We start from the raw sequence: 15366 nt of genomic DNA on the forward strand, positions 1-15366 counted from the left end.
ACCCAGTCCAGCCATCTGGGGCTTAACCTCTCTGGCCACATCTGGGCCAGCTTCCTGTCCTGGCCAAAGGAGGAACTAGGCCATCTGTTGGCCACGTCCATGGTCCACACAGGCTGGCATCCGTCTGGTGTGGCTGCCAGCCAGCCCACACCACAAGCCACAGACTGCTCCAGGCTATACCAGGCACGTGGTGCTGGGCAGCATCCACTTGTGCTGGGCCCTGGGCAGGGTTGGACCTGGGGGCATGGGCCCGGACACCATCCTGGACCCACCATGAGGGCCAGGTGGTAGGGAAGGTTCACAGCCAGGAGCCTGACCTCTGCTGCTTCCTGGCAATAACAAGACAGCCAAGGTAAGATGTGCTCATAGTGAGCGGCAGGAGAGGTGGTCCTCTGTACCACTTGCTCCCTGGGCCCAGCCACCTGCACAGCTCTGCATCTGACCCCTCTGGCTGGGGTGGCCCCAGGTTCATTGGATCCTCTGGGAACATGTGTCCACCCACTGCCTACCTGCTGGTCTTGCTTCTTCATGGACCTCATCCCATATGTGGATCACCTTTAAAAACCTTCTTTATGGGACATTCAGACACTCAGAAGAGCAGAGAGCTGGCCCCGTGGCCCCAGCTCTGCAGCCACTAGCACTTTCAATCTTATTTCATCCATTTCCCTATGTTTTTTCCTGGATTATTTATTTAAAGTAAAGCCCAGGATTAGATCATCTCATCCAGACATCCAGAAGCACTCCTGTTTATCAATCACTTTGTGCAGAGTTGAATTTTCAGCCCCACAGAAGAGTCTGTGGGGTCACCTGAATGTCTTAAGGGAACAAGGTGTTGGAGCTGCCCCAGGCTCAGAGTGGAGAGGGCAAGAGAAGTGATGGGGGAGGGGCCTTGGGAGCTCCTGGGGGCTGCATCCCCACCCGGGGCTCCAGTTGCTTGGAGGGGATTCTCAGGTATCTCACCTAGAGAGGACCAAGTAAGAGCATTGCTGCCTCAAGGAGATGAGGGGGTGGGGCCAGCAGGAGTCAGAAAGGAGGTGACAAGGGGGCAGAGAGTGAGGGCTCAGGCCCTAGAGGCCACAGGGTGGACTAAGGGAGCTGGAGGGCCCAGCCAGGTGAGATGTGGCCCCAAGGCCCCCCCGAGACAGCACCTGGCCCTTGTTGGTGCCTCTGCAGGGTCGAGGCTTGCTTAGCACCAGCCCCACTCTCCTCAGTCCCCTTGGCCCAATTGACCAGCAGTGCCCAGCACCGCCACAAGGTGAGCCAGTACTGTGGGTGCAGAAGGGACCTGTGTGGGCATGCAAACTGCAGGGAATGTGGGAGTGCTGGAACTTTCCGTGAGGGTCTGGTCAGGGGTCACCAGTCCCCGAGGACACATGGGGGTGATGTCTGGAGGTGCCAACAGAGGCTGCTCCCCACAAAGGTCACAGGCTTGTGGGGAGAGAGAGAGGAGGCCTGCACAGGCTGGTGCTCTGAGGGGCACGGTGCACAGCACCCAGGCCTGGGGGAGGGGAGGATGGCACTGGGAGCCACATGAGGAGGAGCATCAGCTTTACTGGTTACTTGTACTTAGAAAAGTGGGGGCTCAGACCGCCAAGGAGGGGTAGGGCCCTGCCGAGTCACTGCTGGTAGAGGGTGTGAGGCCTGAGTCAGTGGCCACGGTGGGGGTCCCACGGGGTCTCTGGTGGTCTACGGTCCTGGGTCAGGAAGTGCAGAGGTCATGGGTCACTCAGGGTGGGCAGCACACAAGGCCAGGACACTGCTGCACTGGCAGAGGGCAGGCGCCTCCTCATCCCTCTGGAAATGTCCTGAGACGGCGCCAGCCTCTTGTCCCCCCATCCTTGGGCCTGCTGCATGTCCACGGCAGCGATGACCCTTGCTGAGGACTCTACAGTTCTGTCTTCTGGGCCTCACCGCGCCATGCTCCAGGAGGAGGAGCAGCTGAGGATGGGCAGGCCCTGTGCTGGCCAGAGTGGCCTGACCGTGGGTGGCTTGCTTGGATGCAGCCCAGCGGGGCCAGCCTGGGCTGTGGCGGTTTGGGGGAATGCGCGCACAGGAGGGTGGGCCTCAAGGGCAAGGCGCCTCCTGGGTTTAGGCAGCTGCGGCCAGGCACGATCCGGGGGCATCTGCAAAGAAGGGAGAGGAGAGGCATGAGGGTCGCCAAGGCCAGAGGGGCCTCCAGTTCTGTTCTGGTGACCCTGCCTCAGTGTTGTGTCTGGCAACCAGCCCACAAATGTTGGGGTCACTCCGACTCCGGAATCAGACAGCCCAATTCTGACCTGGGAGAGCCCCAGTTTCCCCTCCTGGGTCGCTGTCAGGATTTAAAAGCCGGGTCCCAGCACGCTCTGATAGGGGCCCTCTGAGAGCATGGGCCGGCGGGTGGACATGTGCCGTGGGGCCCACAAGGTCTCCTTGCTAGGCTGATGCTTGGGGAGAGTCAGGACTGTGTCTGGGGCACACAAGCAGGTGATTAATAGTGGCCCAGTCATCATGCAATGAGTGAGGGAGCAGGCTGGCATCCAGAGGCCTCCACGCGGGACAGACTTAACAACAAACTGGTGCCAGCAGCTGGGCAGTGAATCAGATGCCAGGTGGGGCCAATAGCAATGGCATGGGCAAGTGGAGGCCAGGTGCTCACAGTGGGGCCACACAAAGGCCCTGCTCCCAGCATCTTACGGCATCGTCCACTTGGTCAATGTGTAAGGTTTTCTAGTATGCCCCTGACACATAGGTGCTTGCTGTGTAGGGACAGTCTCCTGTCCACCCTGCTGTGCTAGTGGATGGACAGTTGTCTGTTTGTGGCACCCACCTCTCCTCCGGGGCAGGCCCGAGGACTGCTGGACCCAAGGGTGAGTGGACCTGTGTTGTGCAGCCCTGGCCAGGGCTCCAGACTCTGGACACATGACACATGCCAGACCCACTGACCTTCTGCATCTGCCCTCATGACAATCAGGGTTGCCTGTGTCTGAGGCCCTATAGTAGGGGCTTGCTGAGTGTGTTATGAGGGTCACTCCACTCCCTTGTGGCTCCTGCTCCCAAGTGGGGTGACCCTGGGCAGGCGCTGGGTCTCTCTGAGCGAGGACAGTGGGCTGAGTGTGGTGTGGGGTTGCACACGGCCAGGGGCGCCCACCCTGCAAGGCCCAGGTGAGGGCAGACGCAGTCACAGGGGCTCTGCATGAAAGACCCTGAGTCCCCCATGCTGGGTCGGTGGCCCAGTGGGGTGAGTGGGTGGGCTCGTGGTGGAGCCACGTGTAGACCCTGCCGGGGTCGGCCCTGACAGCTCACCCGAGCCCCTACTGCCGGGGTGCCATGTCCATCGTGGGCTTCTGGACGCCAAAGGCAGTGATGAAGATGTTGACCACGACGATGATGAAGACCAGGCCGGTGGCCAGATTGTTGAGGAAGTCCAGCTTGGCATGCTTGGCAGGGTTGTTGAGGTCATACTTGACTGTGGGCGAGAGGGAGCAGACACTGCCCAGGGCTGTGCAACACCAAGGGGCCCTCTTCTGTCCCCCAGAGAGAGACATGGCTGCCTTAATACATTACAGACAGTGGGCTCTGGCCTGGGCAGTCTGGTATCTGTGGCCTGACCGCTGCACTCCCCCTTGTTCAGTGAACAGAAGCTCAGCGGGGCCTGGTGCCTGGTCACGAAGTGGAAGGCATGGAGGCCCAGGCCCAGGCTTGGATTTTAAGGCACAATGTGCCGAACGTGCACAGGCAAGCACCTTTCTGAGTGCTGGTGCAATGATAATCTAGCCATCCTCACACCTACCCAAGGCTGTCCTTATGTCCACTTTCTAGGCAAGGAAACAGAGGTCCAAGAGGTCGTGTGACCTGCCTGAGGTCACACAGCCAGGCAGCGGTTGTGGGGAGCCCAAAGCTCTTGCTGCTCTTAGCCCTGACCCTCACCTTGGGGGCAGGACTACCACCTAGTCCCTACGGACCGCCATAAGGTCTAGAGGGTACACAGTAGGTGCCCAGTACATATCAACTCTTAGTATAGTTATGACACTTTCCTGTGTCCTCAGCTTGGGTGAGTGGAAAGATGGAGACATGGGGTCCCTCTGGGGGCCACGGTGGGAGCTACATTTTGGACTACGTGCCTAGTGAGAAGGGCCAGGGCTCCCGTGCAGCTCTGTGAGGGCCTGGAAAACACTCAGTGGGGTAAGTGACGCATCCCAAGGTGCGTGCAGGCAGAATCAGCTGACCGTGGGGCAGGGGTACCCCAGGGCCCTCCCACTGCTGGGGCCCCCTGCCCAGGCACGCACCAAGGAAGATGAGCAGCACGCCCACACCAATCTGCAGCATGAGGGAGACGGAGATGAGGACCACCAGGGGGATGAAGAAGGCGAATCCAGGGCCCTGCTCGATGACAGCCTTCAGCTGGGAGGCGTTGGCCAACAGCAGTGCGATGTCCAGCATGCTCTCGGCCGCACTCTTCTTATTGGCATAATGGTTCATGTTGATGGGCTGGTTCCTGCCCCAGCGGGGTGGCTGCAGGGAGGGGGGCGGTCAGCCTGGGCTCTGCGGCAGGGGGCTGCAGGCCTGGGCCCACCCTGGTGTCCCCCCCTTTGAGCCTGGTCTCCTTCCCAGGGATGTGGGGGTTGATCGGATCAGCAGGTGAGGGCCCAGATAAGGGCTCGAAAGGGAAGTGCTTATTAATAGAACAAGAGGCCCAGAGAAGGCTGTGCAGCCCCTGCAAGACCCACCCTAGGAATCAAGTCCTGGAAGAGAAAGGAAACAAAACACAACCTTAGCACACACTCTGGTGTTAGATGGGAAAATGCCGCCAACTGTCTGCCTGCCATGGGCGGGGCCGTCTGGCAGCCTCCCCTGCATGCCCCTGCCTGCCCTCCTCTCCAGGAGGTGATTGGTGCCAGCGCGGGAAGTGACATGACGGCATCTGGATTCCAGATCCCTGCATACTCGCCCAGACCTGAAACAAGTCTTCCTGGGATGGCCGATCCACCCAGGCCATCTCCCAGCTGTGCAGGCACACAGCAGGTGCTCAACAGATGCCTCAGCATTCTACAATGCAACTGAGCTTAGCTTCTTCCTTAATTTTTATTAAAAAAATTTTTAAAACCACTTTACTGAGGTGTGATTGACACACAAAAACTGTACCTAATAAACGTGAACAACTTGAAGAGTTTGGAGCTAAGTGTGTACTGTGACACCATCACCACATCCAGGCCACCACACATCCAGAGTCTTCTCCTGACCCTTTATTATTAGTATTTGTGATAATACTAATATCACCCTTAGAGTGCTGTACTGGTCACGACATGCTGCACAGTGGATCTCCAGGGCTCATTCTGCCTTCATGTTCACGTTGATAAAACAGGAACACAAGTTCTGATAACTTCCCTCACTTCTGCCTGAGAACATCCCCAGTCCTCAAGGCCAGGGCCCCTGTCCCTCCCAAGGGCCCTCCATGCCCCAGGGCCCCACCCAGAGCTGACTCCCCCTGTAGGATAGGCTCTTCTGTCCCAGGGCAGGAGGGGGGAGGGTAGTTAGGCAGGAGAAGGTCTGCCTCCGAGGCTGGAGTCCAGGCCACAAAGACCCCTCCCAGGACTGGAGTTTACCTCTTGGGGCGGCTGTTTCACTTGAAGCCAGCTGTAAGCTGCCAGGCCTCCTCTTTGTATCCAGCCCATCTGCTCTCCTCAAGCTGCCCCTGGCCAGGCCCCTCCCCAACCTCCCAGGACAAATCTGTACCCCTCAGCCCTGGCCACTTGTCCACAGGAATCCCTGAGCCACTAGGCCTCCTGGGGCCATTCAGATCTTGTTTCTAGAGTCATGAAAGAGGCAGGGATGGGAGGTGGGGGTTCTGGGGAGGGCAAGCCTCTACCTTCTGCAGCTGGAGATATTTCACCGTGGAAATTACAGAACTACAGAAGGGCGGGGTCATCATTTTTACATTATGTCTTTTAAATTTAATCTAGAATAACATGCCCAGGAGGGAGGACAGGAACGTAGGCGGCTCTGCTATGTCCTGCTTTCCCTCAGTGTCAGTTGTTCTTAAGTAGCAAATCTACTTGGTTTAAAATTCTAGACCCAAGAGCCCCCAGGGAAAGCCTCCTCCACTGGACCCAGGGCCCTGGCCTGCTCTTTGGGAAATTCCACGTGCAGCCTGAGGTCTCCTCTTTCTTTCTTCAACTCTCCCCTTTGCCTCTCCATGCCAGGCCTACAGCTGCACTCACATCTGGGTGGGCCACACCCCTGGACCAAGAACACCCAAGGCACACCACTCCTCCCCAGGGTCTGTGCCCTCCCCCCCAAAAGCACCAGGCTGTCTCCCAGCTCTGCTCTTGCAAAGCGGCCCATCTGGCCATGCTTCACCATGTGTGTGCTCCTCTGGGTGTGGGCATCCTGGAGACACTGGCCCGCTGGCCATGTGCCCCTATGTTTCATAAACCAGAAGTGCCAAAATGTCTTCCACACACACGTAAGTACCCAATACACATCTACACACAAGCACAATACATATATGTGTGTAAGCACACACAAACATGTATACACAGTACACATGCACAAACACAGATGAGCACACATGCAGACGCATGTATACACACATATACAATACATATGTATATATGCATTAACAAACACACATACACACACATATGTACACATCCAGGCTAACTGTGGAGGCTTCTGAGGAGGGAGAATTCCTTTTTATTCTGAGCTCTCTTGAACTGTTGAAATATTTTATGCCCATGCAGCCACATGCACATTCAAATACAGAATGACACCATCAGCAGCAGTGCCCCCAGCACAGGGCGCCTGTGCCCCGCTGTCCTCCATCTTGGGTGCCCAGGGCACAGCCCATCATCTTACTCACCCTTTAGCTAGGTGCTTTCCTCCAGGGAGTCCCCCGTCCTCACGCCCCATTTACCGAGGGTAAACTGAGGCTATATGGGGAGGAACCTTGTCCAAAGCCAATAGCAAGTGAGGGTTGCACTGGGATTTGAACCCAGGTCCCAGGGCTCAGAAGCCCTGAGAGCTGACACGACAGTCCCCTTGGGGCCTGCAGTGGGGGTCTGGGGTCTGGGTCATCTGTGAGCCTGAGTGCTCAGAAGTCCCCAGCCCCTGGCTCTAGCTGAGTGACCTCAGGACAGCCAGGCCCCTCTGGGGTTCAGTCTCCCATGTGTGCAACAGGGCCACGGAGCAAACATGCCAGGAGGTTCTGGGGGATCTGGCCACTGTCTCAGGGTCCCAGTTAGGAAGCAAGGGCCCCAGGCCATGTGCCCCTCATGATACAGGGCACTTCCTGCCCATACGGCCATCTGCTTCCTGTTCAACCTGTGCAGTGATAAGGAGTGCTGGCCAGAGGCTGCAGGCCAGGGGGCTGGTGAGGGGAGCTCTGGTCAAGCCCCAGCTCACTATAGCCTGGCAGTGTAGCCTTGACAACACGCTCCCCCTCACTGGGCCTCAGTTTCCCCATTTGTACACCCCAGGCCACAGTCTGGGAAGCTCTACAACCTACCAAGTGCCCCCACTAACACTGAGAAAGAGCACTGTTCTCCCATTCTATAGAGTGGGAGACTAAGGCTCAGGGGGGCTCACCCAGGGCTACTGTGAGGGAGGGGCAGATCAGAATTTGAACCAGCCTCTCCACCTCAAAGCTTAGGGCCACGCAGGACATGGCACAGCTTCATGTCCACCCTGGTCAGAGAGCCCAGGAGGTTTGTGTGGTAGGGGCTTGGGTGGGGAGGAGGCTGCAGGGCTGATCCGCTTCTCCCATGCCTGACCTCGTGTCCTAGGCCTTCTGCGGAGGGGCTTTGAGCTGTGGAGGGAGCTCTGGGCCCTAGAGGTGACTGCTGCACAGGTGAATCCCAGGGAGGCTGCTATCTTGAGAAGGTCACTGGGGCTGGGGGGGCGGTCAGAGCCCACCTCTCACAGGTGCGGAGCTTTATGGGCCTGGACAGCCCACCTGCCCACCCAGCTGCCAGAAGCCATGCTGGGACCCTCTCACCGAGACCCCTGCCCATGACCTGGGCAGTGCAGGGAACAAATACCCAGTTTAATGTGTCCCTAGGGCCAAGAGGACTTCCCTGAAACCTCAACGGCATCCCAGAAGCTGAGTAAGCTTGGGGCTGCCAGACTTTTTCCCCTAAAAGCCAGGAAGGAGCCTGTGGGGAGGGAGCTGACTTCGGCAGATGCCCACAGGGCTGGCTCCTTGAGCCCACTTTCTGTGGACAGAGGGTCTCATCCCAGCCATTGGTAGGCAGCTTGCAGGGACCCAGGCCACCTGGCCCAGGGTCACACTGCTGGGCAACCTCAGCTTGGACAGGGAGGGGAGTTGGGACAGAAGCAGGATTCAAAGCAGGTCTGTGGTACTCAGAGAACCCAGTTTCAGCACAATGCATCCTCCAGTCCACCCTGGGCTTGGATGGGCTGCCCGTGGCCTACAGCTGGGCCCAGGAGGTCTGGCCCACCCCCAGCCTCCTGCCTGTACACTCTCTGCTCCCCTGGGAGACAAGGGCAGGCCAGGGCCATGGCCCACTGAACCCCTGCAGGACCCCTCAGGGTTTTGGTTATGGACTTCCACCAATCCTTCCTGCCCCAATTCTGCCACTGACTCCAAACCCCATGTACAAGTATGGAACAAGGAGCCCACATGGGAATTCCTGCCCATGCTCCCAGAGCCCAATTGCATATCTGTAGAACCAAGCCCCCAATAAATCTATGAGGTTCATCAGCTACCCTGGGAGGAGCTGGGGTGTGGGCCTTCCATCAGCACCTATCCTTTATCATCTCCATATCCTGCCACACCACGGACCAACAGAATGACTGGTCTGTGCCTCAGTTTCCTCATCTATAAAATGGGCACATAAAGGGGAGTGAATGAAGGGCTCAGAGGCCCAGTGGCTGGTCAGAGCACAGCTGGTGCAGGGCAGGACTGGATGTTCCTCTTTCTCACCACCCAGGCTTCACCACTTTGAAAGGTTGCCTCCAAAATGAACTGTACCAATTTGTAATTAATTCCGCTTAAAAAATCCATAACAAGGAAGAGAAAGTACTAGCCCCAGAAAATGCATGAGCTGAGTGAGACCCGGGGTGCACTGGAGGTCCAGCTCCAGATGCTGGGCTATCGCAGCCACTTCTGCATAAGGCCCCTCCCCTTGGACTCAGTGGGCAACAGTGGATGTGCGGGCTCTGGTGTCCTTGCCTCTGGCTGGGACCGCAGAACTGACTGAATAGGATCTGTTGGGACCTGGGGTGTCCCTTGTCTGACCCACTAGTGCGGGGCATAAGCTGTTATTGTGGCCACCACCCGGACTCAGCATGAAGCCGCCTGCTCCAGGTCACACTGGCTTACTCCTGCACTGTCCCCACACCGTCTGCACCCAGCCAGCCCCGAGATGTCTCTTGCTCCATGTCTGAGTTCATGGCAGGAAGTTTCCTGGGGTGGGGGGCGGGGGGGTTCCCTGCTGCAGCTGGGCTGGGTTGGGCAGTCCCGTTTCCTGTGGACTCAGCAATGGCCAGCAGTAACCCCGCAGCCACATCAGGGCTGCCTTTTGGAACACGGCCAAGACCCCACCAGCCTCGGGATCTGCCAGGAGAGCAGAAATGAGAAAAAGAGCAAACTTGGGACTTCCCTGGAGGTCCAGCGGTTAAAAGTCCATGCTTCCAATGCAGGGGGTATGGGTTCGATCCCTGGTTGGGGAACTAAGATCCCATATGTCGTGCAGCGCAGCCAAAAAAAAAGTTTAAGAGAAAAGGAGCAAACTTCCCCCAGCAGCTGAGGCTGTGCACGCACCCCTCCCTCCCAGGACTTGGCTTCCAAGCCCAAATGTGGCCCCAGGAGCCTCACTGCACCCTGTCCTGCCACCTCCGTGCTGTGTCCTCAGCTGGCTGTGGTCCCAGAGTCTGCTGCAGGGTCCAACGCAGCTGCCCCCTGTGCATGACACAGTAAATCCCCGTGCATGACACAGTCAAGGACCACATTTATTTTCACAATAAAATTGATGTTTACTATTCCTGCTGCTGCCAGCCGAAAGTGAGTTGACTTAGTGAAGACTCCAACTCACTCCTGCGGGGCATCCGAGCAGACGGGCCTTGTGTGGAGGCCATAGGGATATGGGGCACGGGGAGGGGGACATCTGCAGAGCTCCCCCACCACCCTGGCCCGACAGGGCTCATCTGCCCATGGATTACACATATAACTCTTCCCTGAGCCCAGCCACCCTGGGAGGTGAGTGATCCTGCCCCACTTCACAGAGGAGGAAACTGAGGTTCAGAGAGGGTCTGCACTTGCCCAAGGCCGCATGGCAGGGCGTCTTGAGACTGATGGCGGCTCTGGGCCTGGGCCTCCCACTCAGTCCTCTTGCAGCCAAGGACATAGTGGTGACCCAGCCCACACACCCTGCTGTCTGGGGCTCTTGCTTAAGTGGGGACACATCTGAAGATCCTGGGTTTGCCCCTCCTCCCAGCAAGCCTTTCTACCCCTCCTCAAGCAGGAGCTTGGGGCTCAGATTCAGGGAGGGACTGCTGGGAGAGAAGGCTGTGGAAAAGCCAGGTGAGGTGCAGGGGGAGGGCCATGCCTGTCCACAGGGATTGCACCTGAGGGAAGGTGCTGCCCTTTCCAAACCCTGCCTGGGCTTCATCTTTGGGAGAGGGTCTTGTGTGGCAGGCAGGAATGTTAACAACGCTGTGTGCCCAGTTTCCTACAGCACTTCACACGCATTAGCCCATTTAATCCTCACCATAACCCTCTGAGGGAGGCACTACTGTCACCCCGTTTCACAAATGAGAAACTGAGACACAGAGTGATGTGCTCAAGAACACAGTGAGGCAGGTCCTGAGGGTGGGAAGGGGAAGGCGGAGGCTGGAGAGCAGTGTTGCGTGGGCCTGGGCCCCAGGCAGGGTGAGCAGAGCAGCCTTCAGTACTGACCATCTCTCCCAGAGCCTCCCTGCCTGTGACTGGAGCCACCCTGGAAGAATGTGTTCACGGTCACATGAGCTTCCAGCCCCTCCATGGCCTCCATAGCTGGCAAGGTCTGACCTCCCATACCACCTCCAGCTCCCCAGCTCCAATGTATTGATACTTGGTGGTCCAGCCCCTGGGCCTTTCTCTCACTGTTCTCCCTGCCTGGGATGCCCTTCCCAGGCATACCTGTACCCCATTCCAGTGCCAATGTCCCCACTGGTCAGGAAGCCTTCCTGACCCCACTCCCACCTGCCTTCAGAACCAACCCCTGGGAGTTCAGCACTTTGGCCGTGGCTTCTCCGTCTGGACTGGTCTCAGCTCTCAGACTGAGTGGTACAGGGCTGCAGCAACTGCAACTGGTCCCAAAGCCAATGAACGCAGTGATCCCTGAGCACACCCATCCTGCCTGCTGAGGGCCCGTTCCCCAGTCCAAGGCCTTGCTTGCCCCACATGTTCTCCCCCCATCCCCTAAACGTGGCCTGTTACTACAACATCGCCTAGGACTGGTCACCCACACCTGAGCAGGGCCAGTCTCTGCCTCAGTCAGGCGCACTTGGCCACCGTCCCTACCCCCATCCCCGGGGGGTCAGAAACTGAAAGAACGTCCAAAGTCAACAAGTTGGGAGGGCCGTGCTCAGGACTGCGCCGTAAACAGAGGCCCTGGGGAAGTGCTAGTCCAAGGCAAAGCCAGTTAGGAACCGCTACTCTGGCCCTGCCAGTGGGACAGGACCCCAGGGTGGGAGGGTACCAGCTGTAATATGGGACCACTGCCAGGGCCTGCCCCATGCCCACAGTGCTTCCAGGCCAGCAGGGCAGGCTCTGAATAGAGCCTCTCGTGCGGGTGGAGAGAGGAGAGGGGCCACAGTGGCACCAAGTTCCCCATCAGGGCACGCACAAGACTGTGCGGTCTCCGTGGACACCGTGGGTGACGTAACTGTCTGCCCGCTGTTGGCCTGGGGCCCAGAAGCCGAGATCCACTCCGCCCAGTCCGGGCGCGCATCGAGCCGGCGGAGAGGCAAAGTTGGAGTGTGGTGTGGGAGCCGGGAACACAGGGGCCAGCGGGAAGTGGCGGGGGGAGGAGGGAAGGTGGCGCCCAGGCCCCTCGGCTGTGCAGCTCGGTGTGGGCGCTACCTGCCCCGGGCCACGTCCGGCATTTTGCCAACCGCCCCCGCCCCCGCTCACTTTCCGGGGTGGCTGGAGCCCCAGGGCCACCGCTGGGGCCCCCGACCGCGCGGGTAGGGGGCGGAACGCACGGGGCGTGGCGACCACCGCCACCCTCATTAAGGACGCGGCGCGCAGCTGGTCGGTGCCCATAGGTCCCTAGGGGCCGCTGGCGCCGGGCTCAGAGAGGGCGGGCATCGGCCAAGGTCGCAGAGCGCCACGGGGGTAGGGGTGCTTACCGAGGCGTCCGGGGAGCCAAGCGAGCCCGGGCGCACGTCGCCATTGAGCTCATACTCCTCGGGTCGCGAGTCCATGGTGCGGCGCTGGGTCAGCCTTGCTCCGGGCCTCAGGGCGTCCGGCGCCTCAGCCTTTGAGACCCTGCTGCGTACCCGCGCCCCCTCCCGTCGGCCCGCCCCCCGGCCCGCCCAGCGCACGCCACCGCCCTCAGACTCCGCCCCCAGGCCGGGGCTGGAGGCCTGGCTGGCTGGTCATAGACTGCCGCTCTCCTTTTCAGCGTGGGCGGCAAGGGCCGCGGAATCCCGCGCTGCGTTTCGGCACTCTTAGGCCCCGGACCTCGCGTGTTCGTGGTAAAGTACGTCGCCCTCTGTGCTCCTGTCGTGGACACTTTTAATCCATAAAACGAGGACAAGAACCGGCCTTTCCCCGGCCGCTTCGCTAACTGCCGAGGGCGCTCCCGCGGGTGTGGGTTTTGTTTTTTTTTTTTTTTAACGGGGTGAGGCTCACCCCGGGGGCCCCACTGCAGGTCTCGACAACACATCGTCCGCCCCGCACCCGGAACCTGAGTCAACGAGTCGTGTGGGTCTCACACCCTCTGAGCCTCGGCCTTCTCGTCTAGGAAATGGGGGCATGAAGGCCTCCCACGCACTCACGAGGGGAGGGAAGGGGGAGGCAGAGAGCGGATCACCACAGGTTGGGCCCGCTTTGTGTGCCAGTGCCCGCCGTTGCCCCTCATGAAGCAGCCTCTGTGTCTTCAGGCAGGGCCCCCTTGTTTGGGGTGGCACCCTGTGTGTGCCCGTGCCAGCCGTCGGGGGTGGCCTGAGCGTGTTGGTTCCTCCAGCCCTTGGCTCTGTCGGCCAGGACGCGGGCCTCTCCCAGAAGCCAGGCAGGTACGAAGGGGCCAGGCATTATCTCCCCTGGCAGGTATGCGAAAGTACAGGCCTCTGTGTTCTCCTGTCCTGACACTGACCCGGCTCCCAGGCCCACCTGCTTTTAACTCCTAGTCGAGCCGCCCTCCCCCTCCCCACCCCTGCCCCTTTTCCGCCGTCTGTCACGGTGTCTGCTGATGTCTTCAGCAGAGTGGCTCAGGCAGGTGGCTTGACCTCTGTGCGTCAGCTTCCCTGCCTGCGAGGGAGACCAAGGCCATGTGGGCATGACCTTCTCCCTCCACATAAACCAAAGACCAGAGAGGGTAAGCAGCGGTGCCCAAGGTCAGGAGATAGTGAGTTACATTGGCCTGGAGGTGGAGATTCATTCATTCATCCTGTAACCACAGAGTGCCTGCTGTATGCCATGCCCTGTTCTAGGTGCTGTGGGCTGGAACAGGACTTCTGGGGCAGATGGGAGGTGGCATGGGACAGCCCTGCGTGGGGCCAGGTGCATCACTTTTTGTCTTACAGCCCTGGGAAGCAGGTGTTACCCCCTCACATGATGGGAGGAAACTGAGGCACAGCTGGGAAGAGACCCAGGAGGGCCACGCTCAGAACTGGGGAGATTGTGCAGTCCTGTAAGAGTGGACTGGATGCTCTCCCGGCTAGTCTACCCAGCCAGCAGGTGGGTACCCATGGGCGTTGTAACCTAGTGCCTGTCTAACCTGTGATTGCCCTCCACACTGGACCCTCCTTGTTTCCCCCTGCCCAGAGCCTCACCCCCGCTGCTAGAGGGAGTTTTGAAAGTGAAATAGAAGGCATGGAAAATGCAAGTCACCCTGGAGATTTATCAGAAAAAGGAATCTTCCGCTAAACCCTGCACCAGGTCCTCCTCCTGACCTGCTGGCATGTCCAAACCATTTGTGGTGGGGGACAGGCTGGGGGCTGTGGGGTGCCCACAGCACTGGCTGAACCCAGCCGGGCGCTCGCCCGCTGTATGATGTGGCTGGTTTCCTTCTCTGTTCAATGAGGTGTTTGGATTTGGTTCTTCAGTGCTCTGCCCATGGTGGGGGCCTAGTGTCTAGGGTCTGTATGGGCTGCCCTGCGAGCTTGTCCTGACCTTAGCCCTGAAGTCCTGCAGCCCACAGTTCAGACCAATAGCCCTCCCTTTTGTGCAGGTGTGAGCAGGGCCTGCCCAGTCGCAGCACCGCTGAGGGCCCAATGCATCCCAATGGGACATCAGTTCTGCCCACACACAGCCGTCCTGTGAAGGAGGAACTGCTGTTGGCCCACTTCATAGCTAAGGAAACTGAGGCTCACAGAGGTGGCTACTGCCTCAGTCCTAGTTCACAAAGCCACCATGAGTGGGGACGCAGCAGTGCCTGGGGGTCTGATCAGGCCTGGGCATGGTGGCCATTACAAGTAGTAGTTACTGTTATTCTCACATAACCCACAGCTAACTAACTATTCATGAGCAGCTGGAAATCCAGAGTTTTTAAGTTGGTATTATTCATACAAAAGCACTAGCCTCTCTGCCCTAGGGGCAGTGCTGGCTCCTGGAGGGGCCAGGGAGAGGGCAGCCAGGAGAGGGCTCTGAGGTTGCAGGGGAGGCCCCAGGTGTGGGGATGGGGCAGGTGAAGAGAGGTGGGAGGAGAGGGCTTTGTTCCTGCCTGTTTGCTGAGTGAAAGGGTTTCTGTGGGTGTCATAGGGGTCTCTCATGTGGGCCACATGGCAGCTCTGTGCTGAGGTTCATTATTCCCTCTGTCCAAAAGGCGGAAGCCAGGAAAGATCATGGTGGAATAATTGGGCGTTTAGACCTGGGTTTGTAACTGTGCTCTGTACTGACCACCAGGGACCCAGGCAGGCATTTCACCTTCCCAGGGTAGACCTGTGGGGGGCTTGGTCAGCCCTGGGCAGGGTCTCATTCTCCAGGCGTGCCTGTCCTCAGGGAGGGACTTCCCTTGTCTGCTTTGTCATTTTCATTTGCCTATGCTGTGTCTGTTTACCAGATTGTTCCCAGGACAGACTGAAAGGGGCAGTGCCTACTGTGTGTCCCCACATCTACCTGGTTTCAAATTCTAATGCTGGAGAGACCAGCATGACTGTCCAAGGCCGGTTCCCAGATGCTGACCACGAGGCTTGGGTCCATGGGGAAGTGACCACTGGGTA

General features: G+C 58.9%; 1 protein-coding gene across 2 annotated transcripts; it reads right to left on the minus strand.

The window, feature by feature from the left end:
- Nucleotides 1-1531: 1531 nt before the first annotated feature.
- NINJ1 (ninjurin 1) lies at nucleotides 1532-12729 on the minus strand. 2 transcript variants are annotated; one of them, XM_012538360.3, is made up of 5 exons: nucleotides 12331-12729; nucleotides 4707-4721; nucleotides 4266-4491; nucleotides 3283-3445; nucleotides 1532-2123 (listed from the first exon to the last, which is right to left on the minus strand). In XM_012538360.3, the coding sequence occupies exons 1-4, from the start codon at nucleotides 12403-12405 to the stop codon at nucleotides 3291-3293; spliced, it is 471 nt and encodes a 156-aa protein (XP_012393814.1). In that variant the 5' UTR covers nucleotides 12406-12729; the 3' UTR covers nucleotides 1532-2123; nucleotides 3283-3290. The 2 variants fall into 2 exon arrangements, with proteins under 2 accessions (XP_012393814.1, XP_004284155.1); XM_004284107.4 differs by lacking the exon at nucleotides 4707-4721 and having other exon boundaries at nucleotides 12331-12721.
- Nucleotides 12730-15366: the final 2637 nt, after the last annotated feature.

Source organism: Orcinus orca, chromosome 6 (genome assembly GCF_937001465.1).
Source record: "Orcinus orca chromosome 6, mOrcOrc1.1, whole genome shotgun sequence".
Taxonomy (NCBI): Eukaryota; Metazoa; Chordata; class Mammalia; order Artiodactyla; family Delphinidae; genus Orcinus; species Orcinus orca.